Below are 27,948 nucleotides of genomic sequence, written 5' to 3' on the forward strand. Positions count from 1 at the left end.
AGGTTTCCCTGAAAGCTGTTTGATTCCAGTGTAAGCTCATCAAGTTCACATTTTAAAAAGTAGGGTACACTCATAATAAAGTATCTGAAAAATACAGAAGAGCAAGGAAGAATAAAAATGCCCATATTCTTTCTACCCAAACAACATTTCATAATACAGAATTCCCTTAAACCTGTCTTTACCACTCTCCCTTTTAAGGACATCTTTTAATAAAATAGGTACGTTAAGGATCAATTATTAACAACCATAGTTCTTAATATTTCAAAGATCATCTCATAATGATCTTTAATAATCTCATAAAGATATAGCTCAGGATATTTCATGTAAAACAAGAGATGTAGAGAATTTTGCATGAAACTTCAGGTCACTGATGAAATAATAGCAGTTCCTTCGTCTTTAAAAGACTATCTTAAATATCTTTTCTGAGTATAATCAGTTTATATTCAAGTTATTTAAAATGTTTGTTTTACTATATCCCCACAGTAACAAATGTTATTAAAATGTTACTTAACAAATGTTATTTAAATATGATGGGATAAATATCTCATTTTAAATGAACACTTATTTGATTAACAGTAACTATCTTCCTAATTACAAAGTAAAAATTTTTAAAGGAAAAAAGAAAACTCTTACTTACAGTCAGTCAGTAACTGTTAGCAATTCTAGTACCTAGCATACTACACTCCTTTGTGCCCATGAGATGTAAGTCAAAAGGCTAGAAATAGGCACACCAAAATAGGAGAGCAACTGCAAGATAGATGGCAGAAAACTAAATAGGAGGAATCTAGATGGGATAGGGTTCTGGTCCTGTGGATAAGGGCTGCATTCTTAAAGGCCTACTTATATTACCTGTTGGATTCTTACTATCACTTAAGATAGGAGGTCCTATCTCTGAAGAGAGTGACACTTTTTTTTTTATTTAACATTTTTGTTTTATTTTTTGCCAGTCCTGGGCCTTGAACTCAGGGTCTGAGCACTGTTCCTGGTTTCTTTATGTTCAAGGCTAGCACTCTACCACTTGAGCCACAGCGCCACTTCTGGCCTTTTCTATATATGTGGTGCTGAGGAATCGAACCCAGGGCTTCATGCATGCTAGGCAAGCACTCTACCACTAGGCCATATTCCCAGCGTGACACTTTTTTTTTTTTTGGTGGTGGTAGGGACTGAACCTAGGGCCTCCACGCCTGCATTCTACCAATCAGCCAAATAGTCACAGTTCTGCAGTAGCCTAAATGAGGAAAAAAAGGCTCGGTTAACATAAGATAAAGTATGAAATCTTGCAGTGCTCCTATAGTTCTCAGACAGGGGTAGAAAGTCTGCTACCAATTTATAACTAGTCCTTAAAAGAATAACTTTTCTGAGTATAATCAAGTTTATACTCAACAGTTATTTAAAATGCTTGTTTTACTATATCCCCACAATAACAAATGTTATAATATTTAAATATAATGGATAATAAATACCTCCTTTTGTATGTAGAGTTACTTATATTTTTTTCTCTTAGGATAATTATTTTTCTCCCCATGCTAGGGATCAAACCAAGTGCCTTGTACATTCCAGGCAAACCACCTGCCACTGAACTACTTTGAAGATGTTTGAAGATGTTTGAGTTGTGTCACATGGGGTTAATCTTTTTTTTTTTTTTTTTTGCCAGTCCTGGGTTTGGACTCAGGGCCTGAGCACCGTCTAGCTTCTTTTTGCTCAAGGCTAGCACTCTGCCACTTGAGCCACAGCACCACTTCTGGCCATTTTCTACATATGTGGTGCTGGGGAATTGAACCCAGGGCTTCATGTAAACGAGGCCAGCACTCTTGCCTCTAGGCCATATTCCCAGCCCCACAGATGGGGTTAATCTTGACCAATCATTTGTCTGGTTTTCTGACCATTTCCTTCATAGATGACTAGAGGAGAAAGAACTAAGCTAAGGATACAAATATCTTTCTAGTTCATGACACACGGTGAATATAGGCCCCACCAGTAGTGTGTAAGCCTGCAGTATTCCTGACCACCACTGATTATTCTTTTTTAAAAGTTTGCTGATTTGATAAGCAAAAATAAGTATCTTTTATTTGACTATCAGTAAGTTTTAATGCTTTGTATTTTCTGAGCTTTTATGTTCTCATATGATTTCAATGTTTTTCATTTTCTAATATGATTAACTAGAGATTTTTGCTTTAAATACTTTCTCTTAGCTATTTATTACTTTCTACATTCTGCCTATTGTTTGAACTTCTGTTGGCTCAAAAAATAGCCAAATTCTGCCACTGTATTTTGCTCATTGCTCTTATGCTTTAAAAAAAATCCTCCCACTACCAGTCAACCAAATATTTAACTTCATTTTCTTCCAGTCTTATGCATTCATTGTTTACATTTCAATCTTAAATCCATCAAAAACTAATCTGTATTTTCAACATTACCTGCAGAATATTCCAAACTAAAAATAATGGTCCACACTGGCAAAATTAAGGAAATATCAACTAAATTTTAAAAAGGCTTCCTGAAAGCAATACTATCATTCTTGCAATTATCGACTTCCTTTAAAGTAATATTTCACTGAGTGGAAAAAAAAATCTGTTCTTAAAAAAAATTATATATATATATAATTAATTTGTGGGCAGAAAAACAAGGGCAATTTCAGGAGATCTACTTTCATTTAAAAATCCACGTTAAGAAGTATGTAAGAGTACTAACTACTATAGTTGGTCTTGATGATGGTTTTGATCGATGACTTAGTAGTATATCAACAGCTCCCACTACTTCAGAGTCGATTGCCACCAAAAGTGCATCTGCGGACTTTAAAACAAAAAAAGTTAAAAATGAAGGTGGAAGATAAAAAGGTAAACTATTTCTACGAATTCAGTTTCATTCAACTGTCTTGGGGTACAGTGACGTGAAGGTTCAAAAAACGCAGTTTGCGTGGTGTCCGGGTGCGGGTGCTGCCCGGGAGGCCCTGCCCCTCTACCCCATAGACGGCCAAGGGATGGGGTGGGGGGGAGCGAGAGTGCTGGGCTGGAGGAATTGCTAAGGGGAACGTGCAGGATTTAAAGGGAGATTTTTTTTTTTCTTTCAGGATCTTTACTTTTCAATTGTGGACAAAAAAAAATAAATAAATAAAATAAAATTGTCACACCCCAAACCTATAAAAGAAATCACCAAGGAATGATTACTAGGAGGTAGGGAGTAGGGGACGGGTGGGGAATAACATCACGACTGCAGTAAGGAACAGGGGAGCATGGAGAGCCGGGTGGAGGGGAGGGAGAGGCCTCCGTGCCCTGGCGGACTCCAGGGGTGCACAGGTTTGCCATTGCTGTGTGCGGTCTCAGCAAGGGCAGTCGCCAAAGTTCCCAGGGACCGAGGACTTGCAAGTCGTGTGACAAAGCACACGGTCCCACGTCTGTCTGTCTGGTTTGGGTTCCTTAGGGCTTGGCTTGGTTTGCTTGTATTTAAGGAGAACCCTTAATGGCAGGAGGAAGACACGGGGATTGTGATTGAATCTCAGAAAATGCTCCCATTATTTCAATGTGTATCTTTCTAACCAATCAACGTTCTTGCTGTAACATGAGAATGAACACCCCAAAGAAAGTGCTGAAGTCTTTATGCCACCATTAAGAATCAACTATGTTTTTCCATAGAAAAAAACTCCTACCCAAATGGGAGATTTAGTCAGTTGTGTCATCCCTTACAAATTTTAAAGCACATCGGGCTATTGCCCTTGCCTTTACATCCTAGCATTTTTCTTATGCTTTGTAAATATTTCTCTTCAATTTTAGCCTATTAGGTCAGTTGAAGCAAACAAACGTTTTGAAAAAAGAACTCTATCCATTACTGGCTAAGCATTTCATTTATGACTTTGTGATTTCAACCCATACAGCAGTACCACTGCTCTCAAACACTGGACAAGCACAACCATCGGAAATAGAGCGATGGCTACAACTGAAAACAAAAAACACCCTATGAGGGACCACCACAATCTAATTTTTCCAGCATTATTTCCCAGAAGAAACAGGCCACTTTCAGACAACTGTAAACCAGTTGTCGGGTTCTCCCAAGTATAGTTCAGATTTACTGAATAGGACACAGCTAGGTGAAGAGGCAAGAAGGCAGAAAACAAATTGTTAAAGGTTGACCGTTGAAAAAAATCAAATACTGGACTAATGAAGTCCCTTATCAGTAGAAGCAGTCTAAAGATATTTAACATGAGTAAACATCTTAATACTTTCAGACCATCTGAAGCAAAGCAAAGTGATTACTTTTGCAAAGATTCCAACTTCTGACAGTAAAGTTAAATTATATTCAGATACCACTTAATAAAGAATAAAGATGTACATAAAATGATTCGATGCTTAAAAGGATAAGCTTCAGCTATAAAAAATGTTTATATAAAAATGCCATGTAAATAAAGACTATTGATTTTTTCTATACAAACAATATGTCACTTGATAAGTAAACGGCAGTACTGGTGGGAAAAATCTTAATTATTTTTAAAAACTGACCACTCTTTATTAAACATCTTCAGCTTATTATGTATACATGAGGTTGTTATTATCCTTCTTACTTCAGAATTTGTCTTTTCAACAATTCCCATACTCTTTCCTCTAAACTCTAGCTGCTTCCTTTCCGAATCTACTTGCCTGACTTAGTACTGGATTTTAATACTCTCCAACACTTGGCACAAGACTTTGGTCCTTCGTTCACAGATACAACAACCCCAGCTCCTCCACCCCACAACTCTCTGCTAGTTTAACTTGATTCTTCTTCTTAGTACTCACTGTGGCAAGACATTTTGACATACTGTATCAAAATTCTTGAATCCGGGTGTACCATTTTCTGTCAATGCCATACTTCAAAATTCCAATGCACTTTACTGTGTTTTTTTTTCTCTCTCTCTCTCTCTTTTAATTTCTAAGCAACACAATTAGATTTTTATTTTGGTTCTCTCAATGCCATACTTCCCTAACTGCCTTGACACCTTCAAGCATCCACTTAGTCCTACAAAATGAAACCCTTGGCTTTTCATGTTCTTTATTAAAATGTCTATGATCCCTAAGAATGAGCCTGCACCAGCTCTGTTTCCTGTGATTTCACCATCTCCCAAGATATCATACCCCTGACTCCATAGTACCTCCTTAGCCTGGTCTCTCCCAAGCCACAATCTTTCCCTGTGGCTGTGCAGAACTGCCCGCAGAGACTCCAACTCAACAAACCGTATTTCTCTGCCCCAAGCCTGACCTCTCTTCTGAGCATGCTTGCTAGCATCCTTCTCCTGGCTCGGCATGATTAAGAGCTCCAGATCATCCTGGAATCCTCAGTTCCCACTTTCAGACTAAAATATTCATTAATATCTGCCCCTCCTTCTTTCATAGCATCTCTCAAATCTGCTTTTCCCTTTTCTTTAGTGTTGGGGTTCAAACCCCGGGCTTGGTGCATTCTAGGCAAGGGTGGTGTGCACTCCGCCTCTTCCTCTTCTTGTGGCTATTATTCATCTTGTTACTATTATAGGTGCTCTTCCAGTTCTGGATAGCACTTTCATAATGGAATTACTATAAGAACCACTCGCATAGGCCACTGCTACCTCTACTCTCCCAATTTGTCCTAAATTCAATCGGATTCACTTTCTAAAATACCACTGGACCATATCACACCTCTTCTCAACAATCAGTTAATGACAGTGAATTAAACCCCACTCTCCCAGCCTGGCGTTTAAAGCCTTTTTTTTATGTTTTTCCTGATAACATCCATTACAGATATTTAGTTCAAAAATTCTGTTCACTGACTCTAATAGCTAGGAGAGCCAACAGTGCCTTGCTTCTTAATGTTCTTTTAATATGGATTTTTATTTTATTTTGTCCTAGGGATCAAACCCAGATCTCCCTACGTATACTAGAAACTTTTCTTGATAGCTCCAATCTACAGTGATTCCATCCTTTCCTGCATTTCAAATATTTATATTGAACCACAAATGTTTAAGTATAAAACACAGGCTTTTCAATGGTAGCACTACTGACATTTTAGGTGGACATCTGCTTGTTGTGGCTGCTGTCCCGTGCACTAGAGGGTGTTGAGAAACACCTAGCCTCTACCCACTAGACACCAGTAATCACGTACCTCGACTGTGGGACTGAAACTATCTCCAGATATTTCCCACTGTCTCCTAGTTAAGAACCACTAATACAACGCAAGGTAATATACAAGAAAACATTCTATCACTCCAAAGCAATATACAAGGGTCAAGCATGATTACCGCTCTGCACTTATTAAATATACCTTGGCATTATTAGGTTGCCTTGTAATTCACATACACTCTAATTGTCTACTTCACTTCCAAGTCCTTCAGTGAAGAAGCCATGTTTTGTTTATTCATAGCCACAATCACACCCAGCGGGAGGTCCTGGACATGTGTTGATTGGTAGAATAAGACATAGCAATCTGGACAGAACACAGTGAACTGGAAAGAGCATGGGATTTGTAGTCAGAAGAGTAAATTCAAATCTTGGGTTTGCCTCTACTTATTTTAGAACTTTGGGCAACTCATTAAAATCTATGAGCCTCAGTTTTCCATCTATTAGTACATCCAGAGAGGTGGAGTATGATATTTGTATGTGATCAAGATGTAAAAGAACCATGTATAAAACACAGCAGAATCACTATTCACATGAAACCATATGTGTAAAAACACAAAATTATGGCACAATACCCTTTTATCCAGAATCATTAGGGACTACATTTCCTCATAACCTTGTTTTCTAGTAACTGAAGCTTATGCCTTTAAGTATTTAACTTTGCATTTGAAACTACTTTGATGAAGGTCTTCTGCTCTCAGAAGTACTCTGCAAGTATATTCTTTGTTCTGCAATAATAGATAGTGAATATAATTTAACTTTTCCTTACTATGATAAAATAGCCCTTCCTTGGCACCCTAACATGCAGCTACCTCAGAGATGGCCAGACATGTAATCCTGTCACCTCTTGGCTAAATGTGTCTCATTTTGTTCCCCTGAAGTGTTATTGCCCTTTTCATAGCCTATGTACCTCTTCAGAATACAAAACTAAGAAATGAGAATTGGTAAACTGGGACCTAAAATGAGAAAGAAAAAAAAAAGTCTGAATAAGGGCTCCAGAAGGACTCCTACAACTAAGTTTAATTTGGAAATTAAATTTAGCAGCTACTCGGGCTGCTCAGAAGTACTTTTGACTAACTTTGTGATTCTCAGTTATGTTCTGGATAAGTGACGTTTCTGGATAACTGAAGGCAGCTTCTTTTTTAACTCTAAAAATATCTACCTATGCGCAAGAGAATCTTCTTTGAGTGCTTCCTGATCTCAGTCCAAAAAAACCAACTACCTCATCAACACCAACATAGAGACTTCATGACTACATCCATTTATAAGCAAATCAAAAAGGAAAAGCAAATATTATTACCAAAGTTGCTTTAGGATCTCTACTAGACTGAATTATTTATTCCTTTCTACCTGAACTGCTGTTAAGACAAATTAAAAAAAAATCTATCATTTCCAGTCTTAACACAAAGCACCCATCTTTAGACCTAAGTAAATGTTAAATTTCAAACAAAAAATATTAATAAAAACTTAGGAGAAAACCAAAGTCAAATTATCTTGTTTAATGAGAATTTTTTATTTGTGTATAAATAAGGGCCACAGAAAAGCCTACTCCCCAAACACTTTCAGAACCCTTGTACTATTCTTGGTTACACAATGAAAATAGTAATGATATAGTTAATAAGAAAAAAAGTTGTGATCATTGACTTCTATCAAATGTAGGGAAAAGTGACAACTGAGAGAAAAAAAAGTAGATCAATTAAAAATGTCAGACCTTTGGTCTGTTTTCAAAATGTATTATGGCTCAAAATACAACAGAAGGTGAAAGAGAGAAGGTTAGAAGGCAAAGACAAAGGAGGTTAAGTAGAAGGAAAGATGAAAACATGGCATATCTAACAGTTCGTAGAAGCTGTGGATAAAATTATCTGGCCTTGTACCTGACAACCGTAGTCCAAAAGAAGCTGCAGTATATCCAAGTTTTCGTTCTCAATAGTTATGGTAACAGCATTCCTCCCAAGCACATCTACGCAATTTATGTTCAAGTCCCCTGAACTGTTTTCCTCCAAAATCTTTTTAACCATATAGTAGTCACCTAAATAACAATATACAAACATAACTTAATATTCAAGACATATTAAATAAGAATGACTGTAAAGAAAAACTTAGCTTGTTGAATTAAAAGATTAAAAAAAAACCCTAAACTCATTCTTGTATATGGAAATAAACACTACAAATGTGAAATTTTCCTACTGTGTATCTTGATTTAAAAAATATATTTATGTGTCAGCAGCAAATACAAAACACAAATAGAAAAGTTTTAAGTGAGTAATATGAAATAAAACTTACTACCTTAAAATTCTTAATTTGACAACATAAGGAGAGAAATTCACAGAAGATATATGCAGAGCAATTTAATAAAGAATATCCAGACAGGCAAACTGGCAGCAAGAAAAGAAATGTTTCTTAAAAGAAGAAATTTTATATCTCAGACACACATATACTTTTGCGTCCACATCATAATGGTTAAAAATCTAATAGAGGATACTCAGAAGAGGAAAAGTAGACTTTTGAAAAGTGGTGTCAACATGTATATTTTTACTTGTTGGTATGTATGGTATCTACAATAAGAGAGAAGACTGACTGAAAATCCTCCCCTTTCCTCCTCCCCTCCATCCTCTCTCTCTCTCTCTCTCTCACACACACACACACACTCACACACACACACACACACAGAGCATCTCATTAATGAAGCTACTTAAGTAACCAGGGAACACTCAGTTGACAAATTATGACTAGAACTGCAGTGCCAGATTGTAGCCCACAATCAATCAGTTATCCCATAGGAAATTGGGAACTATTTATTCTCTTTGTCTAATGACAAGATGGTACAGGGCAGGAATAAAGCGAATCAATCGAAAGAGAAATGGCAATTAGAGAAAACAAGCAAGAGTGCCTTGTCTTGCTTCATTTTGCTTTCTAAACATCACATGAATATACACCACTTTAAGTGGCTTGCAAATACAATTATTTCTTAATAAGAAACTGGGAAAGAACAGAGTGGAAACTAGAAGAAAAAAGAAAGTGATTTCATGATACAGAAAAATACTAACATTGGACTAAGTGAATAAGAAAAATAGAGCTCCAGCATGGTGGCACATGTCTATAATGCCAACTACTCAGATAATGAAGCTAGGAGTATTCCAGCCCAGACCCAAAGCGGCAAGACCCAATCTTATAAACAATTCTGGCAAGGTAGGAAACACCTGCAATCCCAGCTATGCAAGCGACAGAGGTAAGAGGGTTGCAGTCTGAGGACTGCCTGGGCGAAAAGCTCAAGACCTTATCTTAAAACAAACTAAAGGGGGCTGGGAATGGGGCTTAGTGCTTGCTTGGCACGCATGAAGCCCTGGATACGACTCTTCAGTACTACATAAACAGAAAAGGCTGGAAGTGGGGCTGTGGCTCACACGGTAGAGTGCTAGCCTTGAGCACAAAGAGGTTTATGGACAGTGTACAGGCCCTGAGTTCAAGCCCAGGACCAGAAAAAAAAAGAACTAAAGCAAAAAAAAGGGCTAGGGGCATGGCTCATTTGATACACCCCTGCCTACCAAGTGCAAGGCCCCTGCGTTCAAACCCCAGTACTACAAAATAGATAAATAAGAAAGATAAGTAGCAGATTCTATTTGCTAAACTATCGCATAAATATGCTGGTATTTTTTTTTTAATCTATAACTTTACAATCCCCACACTGAGAGAAGAGAAGATACTAGTTTTCTTGAAATATAGTTCCTTAATTCCTTCCAGAAGAAGATTATTCACAAAAGAAATACTGTCCCTGTAGCACTACTAATTAAAATTTAGACGCTAATGCTTTGTGGTAGAAACTTAGCAAACACGTCACCAAAGGAATGGAGCCCTAAAAGGTTACCACTGCTGCTGGAGGAGAGCGTGAAAAACCCTTTTTCCAGGTGAGTCCACTGTAGTGTCTTAGCAGTAGGAAAACCATGACAATAAAACCTCGGCTCTGTGACCAGGATACGCCCAAGTGAGGAGTCCTCTTTTTTTGTTTATCTTGCTGGCTGGCTGTTCTGTCACTGGTAAAATAACCACAATCGACTCCCCTTGGTAGCACTTCTCAGCTAGGACAACCTAAAACTTTGGTGATTGAAAGGCTTTCCTGTACAAAGTACTTAAATGCGGTGATGGATGATGGCGGGCTGTGTGTTTCCTCCTTTCTTCCCTCCTAGGCAAATCTCTCTAACCTTTGCCACCATCTACCAACACAGACCTCCCAGCGTCTTTAATTCTTGCCACCCTCCTCTAACCTCACAGGCTTCAGAACCTCTCCACGAACAGCTAAAACAAACAAACAAAAAAGCATCATTAAATATATTAAGGTATTCAGGAAACACTCCCAAAGTTGTTGCACACTTGAAAAACATCCTTAATCCTGAGGTAAACAAAGCTTATGTAAGAAGCTAAAGGTAGCCTTCCTTATAGTGTAGTAATCACAAAGCTAATAGAGCACAAAGTAGGCTGAATCCTTCTTCCTTTCCAGATCACTCTGACCTCGTGTGTGAACGTTAAGACGAGACGGGCTCAAACCCTAATTAAATTTCCCGAAAATCAGTCTTCATGAAGAGTTGGCAGGGACTGAGCCTTTTTGTATGCTTTTTTTCTCCATAAGAATTCATTACTGGTCATCAGCAAATCAGAGGCTCTATGTGAACATATGTCCACAAGTGTTCCCAAAGGACCATCTACTGAACAGTTAAACTAAGTGAGAAAGATTAATGAGTCACAGTTAGTTTAAGTTCTTCCTAAATAAAATACTAGCTATCCTTGTTCCAATGAGTTGGCAAGAGAGAAACGACAGACTCTTATGAATAAAAGAGGCTCATGATCACACGCTCAATGAGAAAGGAAAAAGACATGAGCAATAAGTATCATGCCTTACTGGTTAATAAAATTCACCTAGAAAGTGAACTCCTTTCAATTAGCCTTTGAATTATAAAGTTCTGTGTCTAGAAATAGGAGCAGTGGCAGACTCAGACTTATGATTACTGGAACAGAAACTGAATTTTCTCAGAAACTGGTCCAGAAAAGGGCCCAGTTTTTAACCTATTAGAGGTTCAAACCCATTATGACAAATACGTAATAGCCATCATGAAATGGCTACTACTGGGGTTAGCTTTTCCTGCCTCTATTGGACTTACTTACATAAAGGCCAGTCATTATAAACTAAATCTTTTCTACTTTGCTTACTCCTTTACCTATACACTTCTCTAAGGACCGCCCATTCACTGACATACACATGACCATCATATTTCCACAAGTTTGGCTTTAGAAATTCCTAGATTCTTCTTAGGTATATAAGGCTATGCGCACACACGCGCACACACACACACACGCACACATATCTGGCTCATTGAGTTGTAAGGATTTAAGGAAATGGTCTACAAAGAGCCTGAGCGCCCTACTCCAACAGCTATTTTAGTACACCTTTGCCACCTGGTCTGAAGATGCCAATGCAATGTGAATTTTAGCTACTTTAAGAAAATTTTCACTTTTAGATTTTGTTTGCCTAACACCAAAAAAAGTTTAAGAATATTACTGAACACAGACATGTAAACAATATACACACTATCACATGAATTCATTTTTATTTTATTTCACTATTTTTTTTTCATTTTTTAAAAAGGGTACTGGGGATTGAACCCAGAGCCTTGTAAATGCTAGACAAGCCCCTCTTACTACTTGAGCCATGCCCTTAGCCTCTCTCCAAGGATCTTAATGTTATAAAATGAGTAACTGACAAATATCAAGCTGTTTCAACTTGTGCCATGGGTAGTCTCAGAACCTGCTATCAATTTAAACGTTTTTTTGTTTGAGATATATCTTGCAATAATCCTAAATCTACACAGCATCCGAATACCTATGCCTTGTGTAGTTGCACAGGTCTGTAATCTCAGCACTTGAAAGGACTCACCATGAGACTGTTTTTAAAAAAAACAAACCAAAAGAAAACTTAAAAACTCTACACCAAGCATATTCCATGATAACATTTCTCTGCCTGCAACTTGACTGGAATATCCAGTTTCTTTTCTTGTTATATTTCCTGTTGGCTTCTAAATAATCACAATGAAGTAGGGTAGGTGCAGGGGTACTTATTCTACAATAACACAAATTACCCCTCTCAGACAGTTTTTCTCACGCATCCACCCCCCTTTCAGACAATTTTTGAGAGAATTCAGGCAAGCCATGCTAGCAATATTGGGAAATTTTAAATAATGCAGAGACCACAATTTTGTGATGATAGAGACATTCCATGCTTTACAGTTCGGAGACTGCTCAAAGATGTCTGTGAAATCTTTACAAAGGCTTTCATACTATTTTAATGCTTATAAGACCATGCAGTAGACTTTGTTTACACATCAATATGTCTCCAAAAGTGTGTAAATAAAATTCTATTTCAAAAGCAGTCGGAGGTAAGAGAGGGCATTGTTTACTTAAAACACACTCAACACAGGCGGACAGGCAAGGAGTCTTCTGTAATTAATCTTCCCACAGTGTAAATGGTCCTTCGGATGTATGTTTGGAAGTCTGCACTGTTCTAACAGAGTTTTGTTTTTGTTTTTTTTTTTCCTCTAGGCATGCATGGCCTACATACAGCACAGCAAAGCTACGTATTTTAGAAACAAAATTCTCAGTGCTTCTCGTGTAGGACAAAAAAAGCCATCTGTGGGCAACGTCCTACTCCTTTTTATTATAGGCATCACTCGGGGGGCATACTTACAGGCCGGCTTCTTTCATAGACCATAAAAATGACCAATTTCTAGATTTTTCTTTTTTAAAGCACACTAAATGCATTCTGCCTAAGTTCGCCCTGTAGTTATTTTCCAGTACCTTGATCTCCCAAAGAAGGCTCTGGAGCAATAAACCTTCCCCTCCCTTTGGCAACAATGCATACAGACCTTCTTCAGTTTATTATTGGAAGTTGGGGGGAAGGGGTTGTGGGGGGGGGTGGAGATGGAGAAGCAGAATCTCTTAAATCCCATTCTCCTGGGGATATTCGAGATCCCAAATTCCTTTAAAACAAACAAAAACAACAAAAACTTAAAACAGGGTGAAAATGCCCTTCAAGGGAAGGCCTCGGAATGTGGGGGGGCCAGGAAGGGCTCCCCAAAAGGCAAGAAGAGGTGGGGGGGGGGGTAGAGGAAAACGGGAGTAGACTAGCTAGTAGCCTGGGGGAGGTAGGGCTCAAAGTGGGGTCCTGACGCCCCCCCCCCCTCACACACGCACACCTTTGGGGAGGGGGGCGAGGCCACGCCCACTCCACGCCCACCGGCCGGGGGCGGGGCCTCGGGCCCGGGCGGGCGCGCGCGCGGCGGGAACGGACGGCCGGGGCGCGGGGAGAGGCCCGGGCCCCGCGCCTCCGGGGTTGGGGTGTGTGGTGGGGGGGGTCCCCCCCGGCGGGCTCTCACCCTTGTCGCACGCCAGCAGGAAGAGCTTCTCGTTGAGGGTGTTCTCCTCCTTCACCTCCCGCACATCCTTCAGCGCCATCACCTCGTGGGGCGACGCGGATGGGGAGGGCGGCGGGGAGGAGGAGGGGACGCCCGGCAGGTCGGTGCTCGGGTACAGGGCCGCCATCATCGCGGCCCACGACGGGGGCAGGCCGGGGGACGGCGGCGGGGCTCCCCCCGACCCCGACCCCGGCCCCGAGAAGGGGTGCGTGGTTCCCCCGGCCGCCGCCTCGGCGGCGCGCGGCCCGTTGGCCCCGAAGGGCGTCGCCTCCCCGCGGAGCCAGCACTCGCCCTCCACCGACAGCCCCAGGTTGGTGGCGGCGCCGGCGCGGCCCCGGGGCCAGCGCCCCCTCCCCAGCCGCCGGCGGCCGGGCCGCGCCGCTCCGCGCCCGTCCGGGGACGACAGACTGGAGCGCGCCAGGGCGGCAGCCGAGCGCGGGGCCGTGCCAGGAGCCGCGGGGGCCGCGCGGGAGGCGGCCCGGCCCGGGAGGAGGACGAGGGCAGACGGGGGCGGGGGGCGGCGGGGCGGGGGTCGAGCGGAGAGCGGCTCGGACGGGCGCGGCTCCTCGCGGCCGGCCCCGCGGCGCCCGCCCGGACAGGATGGATGTTCGCGGCTCTCCCCTCACGTCATCCTCATCCCGGGCGCCGGCGACGCCGCGGGGGCGGGGCCTGCGGGAGGGGGCGGGGCCCGAGGGGGGCGGGGCCCGGAGAGGGCTGCGGGGCGTGCGGAATGGATGGGGGCTTTGGTGGGCGGGGACCGGGGCGGGGCTAAGGGGCCGGTGGGCGGGGCCTGAAGAGGGCTCCGGCCTGGAATTGGACGCGCTCCGGAAGGGGGCGGGGCCCGGAGGAGGAGGCTTAGCGAGCGGCCCCGGGGGGCGGGGCGCGCTCGGGGGGGCGGGGCTTGGCGGAGGCGGGGCGGCTGTGGCTCAAGAGGCAGAGAGCAACCCTGGCCTTGAGCAAAGCAGCAGCTGAAGGCCAGCAGCGCCCGGGCCCCGAGTTCGAGCCCCAGCACCCGTTTTCCCCCCCCTCCCCCACTTGGATGCCTGGCTCCAGCCCTTGCGTTTGTATTTTGTGTTGTTTTTCTTTTGACATGAGATCTCCCTTTCTCTTTCCCCAGGTTGGCCTTGAACTCTTGAAGATTCCCCACTCTCCTGGGTTACACGAGGGTTGCATGTTTTTCCTCCAATGAAATAAATATCGACACATTTCTACTTACACAGCGTTTTGTTGTTTTTTTTAATTAAATATACTTTGCGAGGAAAAGAACACCCCGAAGTGCCAAATTCCACGGAAATCAGATCGTTTGGGGAATATCACGGTGGAAAAAAAAATAAAATAAAGAGAAGACAGCACAATGTAAAGAATCTCATAAAAGAGCAAGAACATACAATGATCTTCAAATAAGAAAACAATCATCAAAATATAAAAGGGAAAGAGAGATCTCTTGTAGAAGAATACATTTTCAAATATCTATCTACCCGTTGATCATTTCATTCTAAAAAATATTCTAAACTCGTGGACACACTGCTATGATCAATGGTCCAAGGAGGGGTCGCAGTGGAGCGGAAGTGACAGTATTCTTGCTACACAGCAGTCTTGCTTGCTGGCACAAAACAGGGAAAGGTGGAGGGAGTACATTTCTGAATTTAGCTGGGAGAAACAGGATTGGGATGCGGCTAGACTATTAGGAGAAAAGAAGGGAGGTCTCAAGTTTTAGCTATTCCTGAATACCAAAAATATGAAACAGACACTGCCAGTTTAAAGAAGACTATGGGGGGAAATGCGGAACTAGGTGGAACGTTGGTGTCGGCGGGCGTATTCTACATTATGTCAATTCCCCTAGAGAGCCAAACTGGCAAGTGTAATATACAGATGGAATAGTGCCATCATGTTCTAGCTGTGTTTGGCTACAAGTATTTGAAAGGAATCAGGTGAAAAAAATAATGCACACAATCATAATGAATATTTTTAAAGGAACTCTTCACGTGAGCATGTGTGTAAGTAGATATACACACATTTCTCTAAAACCATCCTACCAGCATATAGTATATACTACATGTCACAGATAAAGTTCTATTACCAAACTAGGATATGCAAAATAGCAGTGTAGTTCAAATTAAAGTATTAAAAAGCTCCTGCTACTTATACAAAGAGTGGACTCTGGTATTTATTCAAGAATTAGCTCTCTTATACATTAAAAAAAATGCTGATAGGTTGTACCTATAATCCTAGCTATTCAGGAAGCTGAAATCTAAGGATTGAAATCTGAAGGCAGTCAACGAAGGAAAGTTTGTGAGACTTCGCTCTTATTAACCAGCAAGAAGTGGCGGTGTGGCTCAACTGGGCACCATCCTTGAATGGGAAAAGGCCAAGCAAGAGCTTGAGGCCCTGAGTTCAAGTCCCAGTACAGGCACAAAAAAATAATCATGCTAATGAGCAATACTTGTCACTTTCAGATTTTAGACATTATAGAAATTTACAGAATAGAGTTTTACATCACATAATCAGAAGAAGAAAATGAATAAATTGGAGTCTGGCTATATTTACGATCAAAATTAAATAGCACATCAAAAAAAAATCCAAACATTTCACAACAGGACCTGAAAAAACTTTTTTGATCTTTTAAAGCCATGAAAAAAGAGGGAATTTATCTGGTTTTGATAAAACTTTTAGGAAACAAAAATAATTTCATCATGAAATATCAAGTTGATAATGAACCATTCTAGTATCAGTATCAAGAGGTAAATTATTTGTGTTATCCAAAAACAAACAAAAAAAAGGCTGTCAGGTTCTAACTAATAGGAACAGGGTATTGAATTCATTCATGAACATAGAACTCTATTTTCAGCATACAAATACTCTGATTTTGTACACGCTACATTTCAAAATTCTGTAAACTGTGAGGCATTCCGTGTATTTAGTGTGGCAGAAAAGCGCATTAAATGTTGCGTTATTTTATCCTGTTCAGCCCTTTTCCCATTAAGCACGCAAACACGGTCATCACCATTTTCGGTTTCACTTCTACAAGGTCGTCGGGTAAGGCATAGATCCGAGCACCGATCTTTCGAGCGACGGAGACGGCATACCTTGAAAAGACAAGGAAAACCATCTTGGAATCTGTGGTCAACTGGTTTTCACTGGACAGGTGTTCACAAAAGTGTACAAACATTTTGGTAAGATTAACTCCACAGAAAAGGTTCAGGATGGGACTTAAATCTCATTCCCCATTCAAGTCGTACTTTATAACACGTGAAACCTTTCCTGTAAGGATTTTATTAATCCTTTTCTCTTTCTTTCTTTCTTTTTTTTTTTTTAATACAGGGTCTGTATTACCCAGATTAGCCTCAGCCTTCCACGTGCTGGGATTGCAGGTGTATACTACCATCCTCAGCTCCCGGAAGCATTTTAGGGAATTTATAAGCCGTGAAAGCTTACTTAGCATTGTTCAGTTTGTCCTCATCAGAAAGGTTTTCTCTCTTGACCATTTCTTGACGAACAGCGTTCGGTGCAATGGCATCTATCAAGTCTAGGACAGGTAAACTTGTGCTAATTGATTTATCCTAGAAAATAAAGAGTACATTAGCGTCCGTCAACATGGTACCCTTTCGTTTTCCTCAGTATCGGCCTCTTCTGCTCCTACTCACATAACTGAAACCAAGCGATAAATTGTCTTTGGATTTAGTAAGCTTTTCTGCGGCCATTTGATATATGACTTTTCTTCTATCTTTCTATAAATGATAAAGAATTGTCACCTACCTGACTGTACCATTTGTGGACATGACACTTCCTATGGTGCTAACTATAGGATCTGTTCTGTAAAAAGAAAGTCACTTTGGGAAGGGAATAAATGGATTTTCAGTTAACAATTCACAAACTCTGGTGATATTATATTTCTTAGGCCACGAATTCAGAAAGGAGTGAAATCAGCAGAAGCATTGTTCTTGTGGCTTGGTGTTGTAACTTATTTAGTCCTCATTTTTAATCCAAACAGCGTCATGACAAAGGAGTTAAAAATCCCTTTTCTGGGCTGGGGATATAGCCTAGTGGCGAGAGTGCCTGCCTCGGATACACGAGGCCCTAGGTTCGATTCCCCAGCACCACATATACAGAAAACGGCCAGAAGCGGCGCTGTGGCTCAAGGGGCAGAGTGCTAGCCTTGAGCGGGAAGAAGCCAGGGACAGTGCTCAGGCCCTGAGTCCAAGGCCCAGGACTGGCCAAAAAAAAACAAAAAAAAAATCCCTTTTCTAACGATGAAGAAGAACATGAAGTTTAGAAAGCCACTGAGTACAGTACAAGTATTTGAACCTGTAATCAACTCATTCTAATGCCAAGATACTCTGTTTGGGACTTATTTTCCAAGGCGAATACAACATGGACCACTGAATTCCAATAGACTGGGCGACAGCTGAAGTTGGGCCTCAACCTGAATTCATTCTAGCCTTTACCGGTCCTTGCACAAGTGACTTGTTTTCTCTGGGTGGTCACAATCTGCCTATAGAATGTGCTCACTCCCTCTTCTGTTTCCATCCTAACAGAATCCCTATTTTTGCTCTGTCTCTAGACTGCTCTAGGGACCTGCAGCGCTTGTTCCAGAAAGTTCCAACCCAATGCTCCAGAAAAGACCATAAATGGATCTCGACTGGGTATTCTCAGTGCAGAAAGGATGTTAAACGTACTGCTTTTCTAGCACAAAGTACACACTGTGTAAACAGTGTATTACACTCTCAATTTTAATGGGAAAGAGTGATGGGGGGGAAGTGTCCAAAAATGTTCCTTGCGGGGGAGGGGGGACAATAATGGGAAAAAATAAACAGGTTGTAAAACACTAGTCTCATTAACAAATTAACAAGATAGTCCTTTTTCCTTCTTTATTTTTCGGTTGTAGAGCTGGAACTCAGGACCTGGGTGCTGTCCCTGAGCTCTTTTGCTCAAGGCTAACACTCTACCACTTTGAGCCACAGCTCCACTTCTGGTTTTCTGATGGTTGGTAGGTCCTAAGAGTTTCACAGACTTTCCTGCCCCGGCTGGCTTTGAACCATGAACCTCTGATCTCAACCTCCTGAGCTGATAGGATGACAGGCCTGAAGCTACCAGCACGCTGGCTGACAAGGTGTTTCTATCCTTTCATTTGGGCCTCGTTCAATCAGGCTACAGAGAGCCAGTGAGTCCTTCCTATAACCAGAAGAAGCAGTTGGGGGAGGGGGGGTGGGGAAGGGTGGGGGGATGGGAGGACAGGGACTTGAGGGACTGGAAGCTAGCAGAGCTGGTATGTCAGATGGCAAAGCAGAGGAGGGAAAACCCCAAGTCTTGAATGCCCTTCAGTAACTGGCTCAACTAACCATGAAGTCAACCATACATCTCGATTTCAAAATCCAGGTTGTTCATTACTTTTAGGATAAGAGTCTTGCTTTCCACCTGGGTATCCCTGATTCATGATATGGGGGGGGTGGGGGTGGTGTCCTGAGATCACAAAGCTGGGATCACAGGCATGTGGCTACCATGTCCGGAGTCTCAACAACTTTTCTGTCCAGACTGGCTTGGAACCTTGATCCTCCCAATTATAAAATCTTATCTCCTTACAGGTTCTTATATAATAAAAAGTAAAGACCTCTCAAACCCCCTCAATGTCGCTTGCTCCTTCCAAGACAGAAAGGGAGGAGATAAAAAGCACCTGAACTAGGACTAGGACCACATCTCTGCCAACATTCAGTTTCCTGTCAAGCCCACTGGCAAAGACAGGAAGACTGAATTCGTACCCCCTCTGACATTCGTCCCGCTCCGCGACGGCGTTAAACAGCGCAAGGCAAAGCAAGGAACGCCGGGAGAGCAGAGGAGCTCCTCCCATCCGTTGGCACTTTACTAGTTCATCACAAAACGGCGCCACCTGCTGTGTTTCACAGCTCATCAAGTCACACACACACACACAAGGCTCGATGAGGGGACGTGTGCAGGCAGACATGCTCGCGTGCAAGCGCAGGCGTGATGAGGACGGTGTGGGGGCGGGCGCGAGCGCGGATGGAGGAGTCACAATGCTGACGGAGTGTGAGGTGCATGACGAGACCACACGACAAGACCCGTCTTCTCCTACCAGGTTTCTCAGCGCCCACTTGAGTCACGGGCGGGGGGCTGATGTCGGAACAGTTCTGAGACTGCGGCTAGAGAGGACAAGCCAGTATAGCGCCTATAGAGACAATGGGGTTTATCTTTCTCCTCCGTTTATTTGACAACTGAATTAGTATTCTTTTCTTCTTGGCTCACTTCTGTGTCTTTCTTCAAAGTACATTACCACAGTCTACTCACTTGCATTTCTACTCAACAAGACAACTAAAAAAAAAAAAAAGAATTCCAACTGAATAGTTCTAGCTTCTACATGCCCAATACTATACCTAAACGTCGTGTGTTTCTGAGATACAGTACCAACATGATTCTGAGCCTAACAATTGTCCTTTCCATTATTTAAAAAAAGTTCCTTCCACTAAAATTTATTTTAAAAAATGATTACCTTAAAGCTGGAAATAGAAGTGTTTTTGTTTGCATTTTTAAGCGTCTGATTGACCCACTTAATGATAATGTCGTCATTCACTTTTTCCCCATCTCCAAGATCAGATAACACCTTCAGTGTGTACCTGCAACAGACAAGATTTATGCTTGAGACTCACAGGGCCAAGTTAGCTTCCACACCATTCATATTAAACACGTCAGTGGCGCCGGGAATGTGGCTCAGTGGCAGAGTGCTTGCCTGGCATGCATAAAGCCCTGGGTTCGATTCCGCAGTACCCCATGAACAGAAAAAGGTGGAAGTGGCAGGGTAGCTCAAGGGGTAGAGCGCTAGCCATGAACCCAGAGAGGCTCAGGGACAGAGCCTGCCCGAGAGTTCAAACCCCAGGACCAGAAAAAATTAAATTAAATTAAAAAAAAGCATTTCCGAGAGCATCGGACATGGTAATGCACATCTGAAATCCCAGTACTTGGGAGACTGAGGTAGGAGAATCCCCAAGTCCAAAGCCAGCCCACGATATATCGTGGGACCCTGTTTCCAAATAAAAGAAGGGACAGGGAGAAGGAGAAAGGGAGGAGAAGTTCAGTTCTAACATCTCTAATTTTAGTCTGGCATCTGCACTTGATCGCTTTCCAAAATTACAGCGCTCATTCTTCAAAACAAAAACTACCACGTGGTATTTAAAAAAAAAAAAAGTGAAGCAGTTCCTGACAAAGCCCATTTAAGAGGTATTCATAAAAAGTGCTTGTGTTTGTGGAGATTGTCTCCCTTTAACACATAGCTCAGGAGCATCAAGTCAATAGCAAACCTATTACAGCGTCGCTGTATTCTCACACTATGTGTTCCTGGTGCTTATTGGGCTTCAAAGACAGCTGGGACGACCTCGGGAGTGTCGCACGCGGTCATGTACCTTCTCATCAGCTGCCACACCAATGCCAGTGTCAAGGTCGAGTTGCCTTCGTTGAGGTCTTGCCCGGCAATGCCCACCAAGGAGAATTTGGCTTCGTTTTTCCCAAGCGCCACGGCATAGTTACAATTTTCAATCTACCAGGGAGCAAAAGGTTTGGGTTCAAGACGCATCCCTAAAACCCTCTCTCCTGCACCTGTAAACCTAGCTCAATCGTGGGAAAAAGGATAGTTATAATGACCTGTGTGGTGCTCAAATTTCATTGCCCAATAACCACACAAATGCGAGGAATAATTATTCCTATTTTATAGCTCAGCCCTTTCTAATATTTTGTTGTTGTTTTGTTGTTGTTCTACCCTGACCTCTGCAGAGATTTCTTATCACCCATGTCTTAATGCTACAACTCTCTTACTGGGATGTCTACTTTTCCTTTACTCAGGAGAGGTTGAGATCTGAGGATCACAATTCGAAGCCAGCCTGGGCAGAAAAGTCTGTGAGACTCTTATCTCTAATTAACCGGTGAAGACACAAAAAGTGGTGGTGTGACTCAAGAGGGAATACACTAGCAATGAGCAAAAAATGCTCAGAGACAGCACCCAGGCCCTCAGTTCAAGTCCCAGGCACGCACGCATGCACACACACACACACACACACACACACACACACACACACAAAAGAACTATGTGACTCATGAGCAGGGAAGAGAGGGGAAACTAAGGAAAAGCAAAAGGAGTGACATTGTCCAAGAAGAATTGTACTCATTACCTGACTTATAGAACTGTAATCTCTCTATACAACTCCACAATAATAATAATTCTTAATTTAAGAAAAGAAATAAGCACCATAGATATGTATAAAAGTTGTGTTTTTTTTTAGGTGAATTGACTCCTAGTCTATGGGAAAAAAAATAACAGCACTCTGGTTATATAACTAAAACCGGAAGAGAGTAAACAACGTTTTCCATGGATACGCAGGTCAAAGAGAGAATTTTGTAACAAACTGTATTGTGTAAAATGTGGTTCTGTGAAGGACCATCTGTTTTGAAGTTTGGACAAAATTCTGGGGAGAGCTGATGGAGGAAAAACCGAGTTTGGGGTGTCAAAGTAGAGGCCTACTGAAGATGCTGATAAGGCTGGCAAGGAAAGGGAAACTGGAAATGGGTCTTCATGTAGGATGTGTGCTGTTTATAGGAGTGCTTGGCTTCAAATTTGGCAGAGCCCTTGCAAGATTTGGAGCAATACCAAACTAGAGAAGGAATTAGAAATTAGGTTGCTGGGGGAAGCCAAAAGCCCTAAAATATATATATATGTATATTTTTATATTATTTATATATATAAATATATATTTTCCCCCTAAGGATGGAAATACAGAAATAAAGGACTCTTATGCAGACACTGGTGGGCCATGCCTGCAGTGCTAACGACTGGGAAACAGAGATCTGAAGGGTCATTGCTCACGTCTGTAATCCTACTACCAAGAAGTGGAGAGCAAGAGGACTGGGGCTCCTGGCCAGCTTCAGCAGAAAAGCCTGTGAAACTCCATCTCACCAGAAGGCACTGAGCACTGAGGCATGAACGGATCATCCTAGCTACAACTGGGAGCATGAAATGTGAACAGGGCCCAAGTGCAAGGACAGGCAGACAGTGGAACCCTATCTACTAAGTGCACAGTAGAACTGGAGGGGTGGCTCGGCAATACAGCATCTGCTGAACAAATCTGAGACCCCAAGTCTTAAGATATTAAAAAAAAAAAAAAGACCTGCAATCCAGCAATTCCACTCCTGGGCGTTCATCCAAAAGATTACAAATCGGGATGTGGTAAAGACATCAGCACAAACATGTTCACTGCCATGCTGTTCACCACAGCCAAGCTATGCAATCAGCCCAGATGCCTCTCAGAGGAGGAACGGACCGACCGAGAAAATATGGCCTATAACCACAGCGGAATTTTACACATCCATTAGAAAGAACAATAGCGTACTTGGAGAAATGTGAAGCAAAGTTTGGCCAGGCCCAGAAAGACCAAGGATTCATGTTTTCCCTTATATGTGGAAGCTAGCTGCAGCTTACACACTGAAGTAAAGGCATTGGGTGGTGTGCACGTGTATACAAACATACTAACTGAAATACAGTAGGTTCAAGGAGGAACTCAAATAGTGTAATTGCTTACAAAGGCAGAAAGTTCAGCAAAATAAAAATAACCAGGAAGTGGGTGCTCCAAAGGTGTGGGGGTAGGGTCGAGGGTAAAGGGATGAATGAATGAAGAGAAGGGGAGGATGTGCACAAGAACCGGTGTACACCTTACAAAATTAAGAACAGCGAGGGGCAGGGTGGGCAAGGGACAGGTGGGTGACGTTGATCAAGATGCGCTGTATTCCTAGACTGCTTTGTTACACGGCAGCTCCTTTTGGACAGTTACTTAAAGATAATTTTAAAAATTGAAAGGAAAAAGAAAAAAGAAGTCTTGGGCCAAAAATTGAGCCTGAGAAATAGCTAGAGCTGTCAGGCTGAAAGCCGAGAGACCTACGAAAGTTGAGGGAAACGCGGAGAGCGCAGTCTCCCAGAGGATGGGAGCCACGACCGCTCAGCACGGCCAGTGGACACAAGCGAAGCCAAATACAACACTGAAGAAAGGAAGGCAGGAAGCCGTAACTGCCGGCTCGAGGAACTTCACAAGAGCAGAAACGCTCATCAAACTCATCCCGGTGGCATTGTGTCGTGAAAGGACGCCTCATTTTTAAAGAAAAAATAAATTCAACATCTTGGATTTGTCTCAGACTCTATGTTTTGTCTTATAAATAGCTAGTGCTCGAAAGGAAGCAATCTGCATATGATTCATTTATGACATTTTATAATTAACATTTAAAAAAAAACCCTGCAGGTATGATGAATCTTCCCTTTGGCATCTGAAATTACGAAGAAGAAAAAAAAAAAAAACTTAAGTGAAATTAGTTAACATTTTCCAAATTCCTATTGCCACAGTAGAAAACTACAGGCAAATCAAATACAAATTTAAAATGCAGGCAGTTCAGTCACTTGAAATACTGAAAAAAAATCTGAACATAAATAACATAATTATACTATCATACAACCCATTCAGGGGCTCGTAAGGCTAGCGCTGCACCCCTTTGAGCCACAGCTCCTCATCTGGTTTTCTGGAGGTTCACTGGAGATAGGAGTCTCATGGACTTTCCTGCTCAGGCTGGCTTTGAACTCCAGTCCTCAGATCTCAGCCTCCTGAATAGCCAGAACTACAGGTGTAAGCCACCAGCGCCTGGTCATTTAGCCATTTTTAATACTCTGCAGTTCAAGCCTGACCGTGGCTTGAACTTGGGGAATCGTATCCTCCCTCGGCCTTGTTCGCTCACGACTGCCACTCTACCAATGGAACCACACCTCCACTTCCAGTCTTTTGCTGGCCAATTGAAGATAAGACTCTTGGGATTTGCCTCCCCAGGCTGGCTCAAAACGATGATCCTCTTGTCTCAACCTCGTGAGGAACGAGAATTGTGAGTGTGAACCCAGCGGAATATATGTCCAGGACAGACTGAGGAAGCTGTGCAGTTAAAAAGAACGCACTTAGAGATCACCTCGGAGAACATTAAACATTGTAGCTCGCTCTAGACAAAAGCAGTGACAAGGGTCTGACCGGGAAGGCTGCCTTCATCTTTCTAAATATTTATTAAAGCAACATATTTGGGGCGAGAGGAGAATTGTGGGGAGAGAGCACACTTTGCTGAGCCTTATGAGATTCTAAATCTGCCATTTCGCTTCACAACAAGAACGCCAACTCCCCAGTTATTCCATTCACCTTTTTCATGTTCCCTCCAAGGGCTGGGTAGGGAGGCTTGTTGACCTGGTTCCAGTTTACAGGCACTCGGATCATTTCGTAGAGCTGGAAGATCACTAACGCATCGGCCAGGTCACTGAAATGGAAAACAGGCAGGAAGAGCAGATGAGGGGAGGAAGGGTGTGGGTACCAGTTACAGTAGGCATACTGCAGACGGACAGATGGACGGGTAGATGGAGGGAGAGATGTCTGCTAACACAAGGGGATTCGCTTGGTATAGTGGCTCATGCTTGAAATCCCATATACTCTTCTGGAGGCTCAGATCAAGAGGATTGCAGTTCAAGGCCAGTCCAAGGGAAAAGAAAAGTTTGTGAGAAATCCTCTCCCTCTTCCTAACAGAGAAATCTGGGGAGGGAGCATAAATAGGATGAGTCCAGAGGCTAGACAGAGAGAAAGAGAGAGAGAGAGAGAGAGAGAGAGAAAGAGAGAGAGGGCGCATAAGCGAAAGAGACCATTTCATTAAAAAAAAAAATAACCAAAGCAAAAAGGGCTGGAGGCATGGTTCAAGTGGTAGAACATTTGCCTAGCAAGCATAAAGCCCTGAGTTCAACCAGTAACACCAAAAAAAGAGGATCGTTTAATGCTTGCAAAATGGCCAGACATGGCTTGGAATGTGGCTTAGTGGTAGAGCGCTTGCCTAGCATGCATGAAGCCCTGGGTTCGATTCCCCAGCACCACATAAACAGAATGACACTGTGGCTCAAGTGGTAGAGTGCTAGCCTTGAGCAAAAGAAGCTCAGGGATGGTGCCCAGGCCATGAGTTCAAACCCCAGGATGGGCAAAAAAAAAAAAGAAAATGACCATACACATCATCTGACCCAGAACTTCCATGCCAATAATCTGTCCATATATTTCTCATAAATGTTTACACTGATATGCAAATGTATACCACATACATGCACACACATGTGCAAAGATGTGTTGGCAATATGTTTAGAAAACAAATGCCTGGCTGTAGGGAGCTGAAGAATAAATAACCCATACTAGAATACTTCCTTTCGTTTGATCTCGGTTATTAAAAAAAAAAGTTAGAATCAAACATGCGAATATACTTACTCTGCTAAGAAGGACGGTTAACTGTGAGCAAGCAAAAGCTATGAGGGAAAGGAGGAAGAAGGAATTGCCCCCCTTTATTATGTTCTCTGTATGTATTTCTTGATACTTATCCAGTAGAATGAGTTCCTATGTTACTTACATATTATGATTTCTTTTCCAAACTTTAAAAATAGCTCTAGGAAAAATCACAGCTATTCAGTCGGCAGCTGTTCGTGTTCGATAATGAAGGTTAACAGGAAGGAAATTAGGAGCAAGTAGGAGTTCTTAAAGTAAAACTACTACTATTTAGTGTTCAGAAAAAATAAGGTAAAATTCTCCTGAGAAGTGTAAAGTATATCCTAGTCTTTGCTTTCAGTTCTGCAGGCTAAGGATGTAAGGCAATAGCAAGTGATTAAGCAGCGAGGTTTTCTACGAGGACATTCATCTTCAGCGCACATCTTACAGTTGAATGTTCGTTAAGGAGTTAAACTCTTGAAGGAGTTTCCGTGATATGTAATTCATTGATAGCTTTGGTTAGACATTTTTCCTTTAAAATAAGAAACTAGCCTGAATCGATTTTGTTTTTTCATTTTCTCAAGCCCATTTCCTATGAAGGGAAAAGGTGCGTTTCCTGTCCCTCACAGCTGTAACTTTCACAGCACTGTCCCTAGCAGGCAGCCCAGGAAAGTTAGTTAGTAAAATAGCTTCTTGCTTCTACCAACATTAATTAACTGCTGTCACTTTTTAAAGTATAATAAAGAATAACATAAAAACCACAATAATCATCCAGGGAAAAACAGTTGTTCCTATAGATGAGTTTTAAAATGTACCATTATAATAATTGAGATGTGGCAAAAAAAATTAAATGAGAAATATGAATTACAATGAAAAATAATGATATAACGGTAAGAACAACTTTGGGTCATTACTTCAATCCTAATCTATTAAAGCTGAAATAATTTTTCCCATATTTATTTGTTTATTTATTTACTAGCTGGGCCCCATATATATATATATATATATATATATATATATATATATATATTTATTTATTTACTAGCTGGGCACAGGTGGCTCATGCCTATAATCCTAGCTACTCAGGAAGCTGAGATCTGAGGATCACAGTTCAAATCCAGCTGGGACAGGAAAGCCCCCGAGACTTTTATCTCCAATTAAACACCAAAAAGTCCAAAGGGGAGCTATAGCTCAAGTGGTAGAGCACTACTAGCCTTCAGCAAAATGACTGATAGCACCCAGGCCCTGAGTTCAAGCCACTGACCAACACCAACACCAATAAAAGGCTGGCTCCTGACAACAAGGCTGAAACACAGAAGATATCTACCTGTACAAATGGTTAATGTACGGGTTGACCCCCAGGGAATTCATCCAGTTCCGGAAGGTCCTCTCTTCCTTGCTCTCTCCTGGAATGGACAGAAGTGCATACAGGTGACTGCAGCCTAAGGAACCCAGGGCTGTTTGGTAAACCATCCTTGCATACACAAACTAGCCATAACCCATTGGTAAACCATCCTTGCATACACAAACTAGCCATAGCCCACTTTGCCCTGGTTCTTTGAATAACTGTCATTTCTTTCCAGGGAAGAGAACATCTTTGATCCCCATTATCTAGGAAGCCACTATCTGTCCCTCTCCATTCCGAATCCCCTTATTTGATATCTGTGAACAAGTGAGCCCTCAGTTTCTCTGTCCAGAAACACAATGGCTAAACGGATATAGTCTGAAGTGAGGATTGGAGATGAAGGGAACTGGTCAACCAGGGAAGTTTCTGGGCACACAAACCTATACAAGGACACCAAATAGTGAAAAGGATTAGGATTGGCAGGTAATAGATAAAAAGAGGCAGTGATTGGTGTAACTGTCCCACCGGCTTCCTGTGTTACTTGAGATCACCATTGTTTCATCATCATAATAATAATAATACTTGAAGCAGGCACCAGTGGCTCACATCTGGAATCCTAGCTATTCAGAAGGCTGAGATCTAAGGATGAAGGTTCAAAGTCAACCCGGGCAGGGAAGACTGTGAGGCTCTTCTCTCCAATAAGCTACCAAAGAGTTAGA

At 42.1% G+C, this 27,948-nt stretch overlaps 2 protein-coding genes across 5 annotated transcripts in view; both read right to left on the reverse strand.

The window, feature by feature from the left end:
* Trpc1 (transient receptor potential cation channel subfamily C member 1) overlaps positions 1–14,233 on the reverse strand; it is a 31,831-nt gene extending 17,598 nt beyond the window's left edge. Inside the window, exons 1-3 of one of the 4 annotated variants that reach the window (XM_048334954.1) lie at positions 13,541–14,233; positions 7,994–8,148; positions 2,692–2,793 (exon numbers count right to left, since the gene is read on the reverse strand). In XM_048334954.1, the coding sequence (XP_048190911.1) occupies positions 2,692–2,793; positions 7,994–8,148; positions 13,541–13,709 (426 nt within the window). In that variant the 5' untranslated portion in view covers positions 13,710–14,233. Of the gene's footprint in view, positions 1–2,691; positions 2,794–6,264; positions 6,403–7,993; positions 8,149–13,540 lie in introns of those variants that run through there. The other 3 variants (XM_048334955.1, XM_048334956.1, XM_048334957.1) reach the window with 3 other exon arrangements.
* Positions 14,234–15,900: 1,667 nt separating this feature from the next.
* Pls1 (plastin 1) overlaps positions 15,901–27,948 on the reverse strand; it is a 43,670-nt gene continuing 31,622 nt past the window's right edge. The window contains exons 11-16 of the mRNA XM_048334959.1: positions 27,212–27,290; positions 24,796–24,910; positions 20,989–21,122; positions 20,082–20,205; positions 17,015–17,139; positions 15,901–16,665 (exon numbers count right to left, since the gene is read on the reverse strand). Coding sequence (XP_048190916.1) covers positions 16,530–16,665; positions 17,015–17,139; positions 20,082–20,205; positions 20,989–21,122; positions 24,796–24,910; positions 27,212–27,290 — 713 coding nt within the window. The 3' untranslated portion in view covers positions 15,901–16,529. The remainder of the gene's footprint in view (positions 16,666–17,014; positions 17,140–20,081; positions 20,206–20,988; positions 21,123–24,795; positions 24,911–27,211; positions 27,291–27,948) is intronic.

Source organism: Perognathus longimembris, chromosome 26 (genome assembly GCF_023159225.1).
Source record: "Perognathus longimembris pacificus isolate PPM17 chromosome 26, ASM2315922v1, whole genome shotgun sequence".
Taxonomy (NCBI): domain Eukaryota; kingdom Metazoa; phylum Chordata; class Mammalia; order Rodentia; family Heteromyidae; genus Perognathus; species Perognathus longimembris.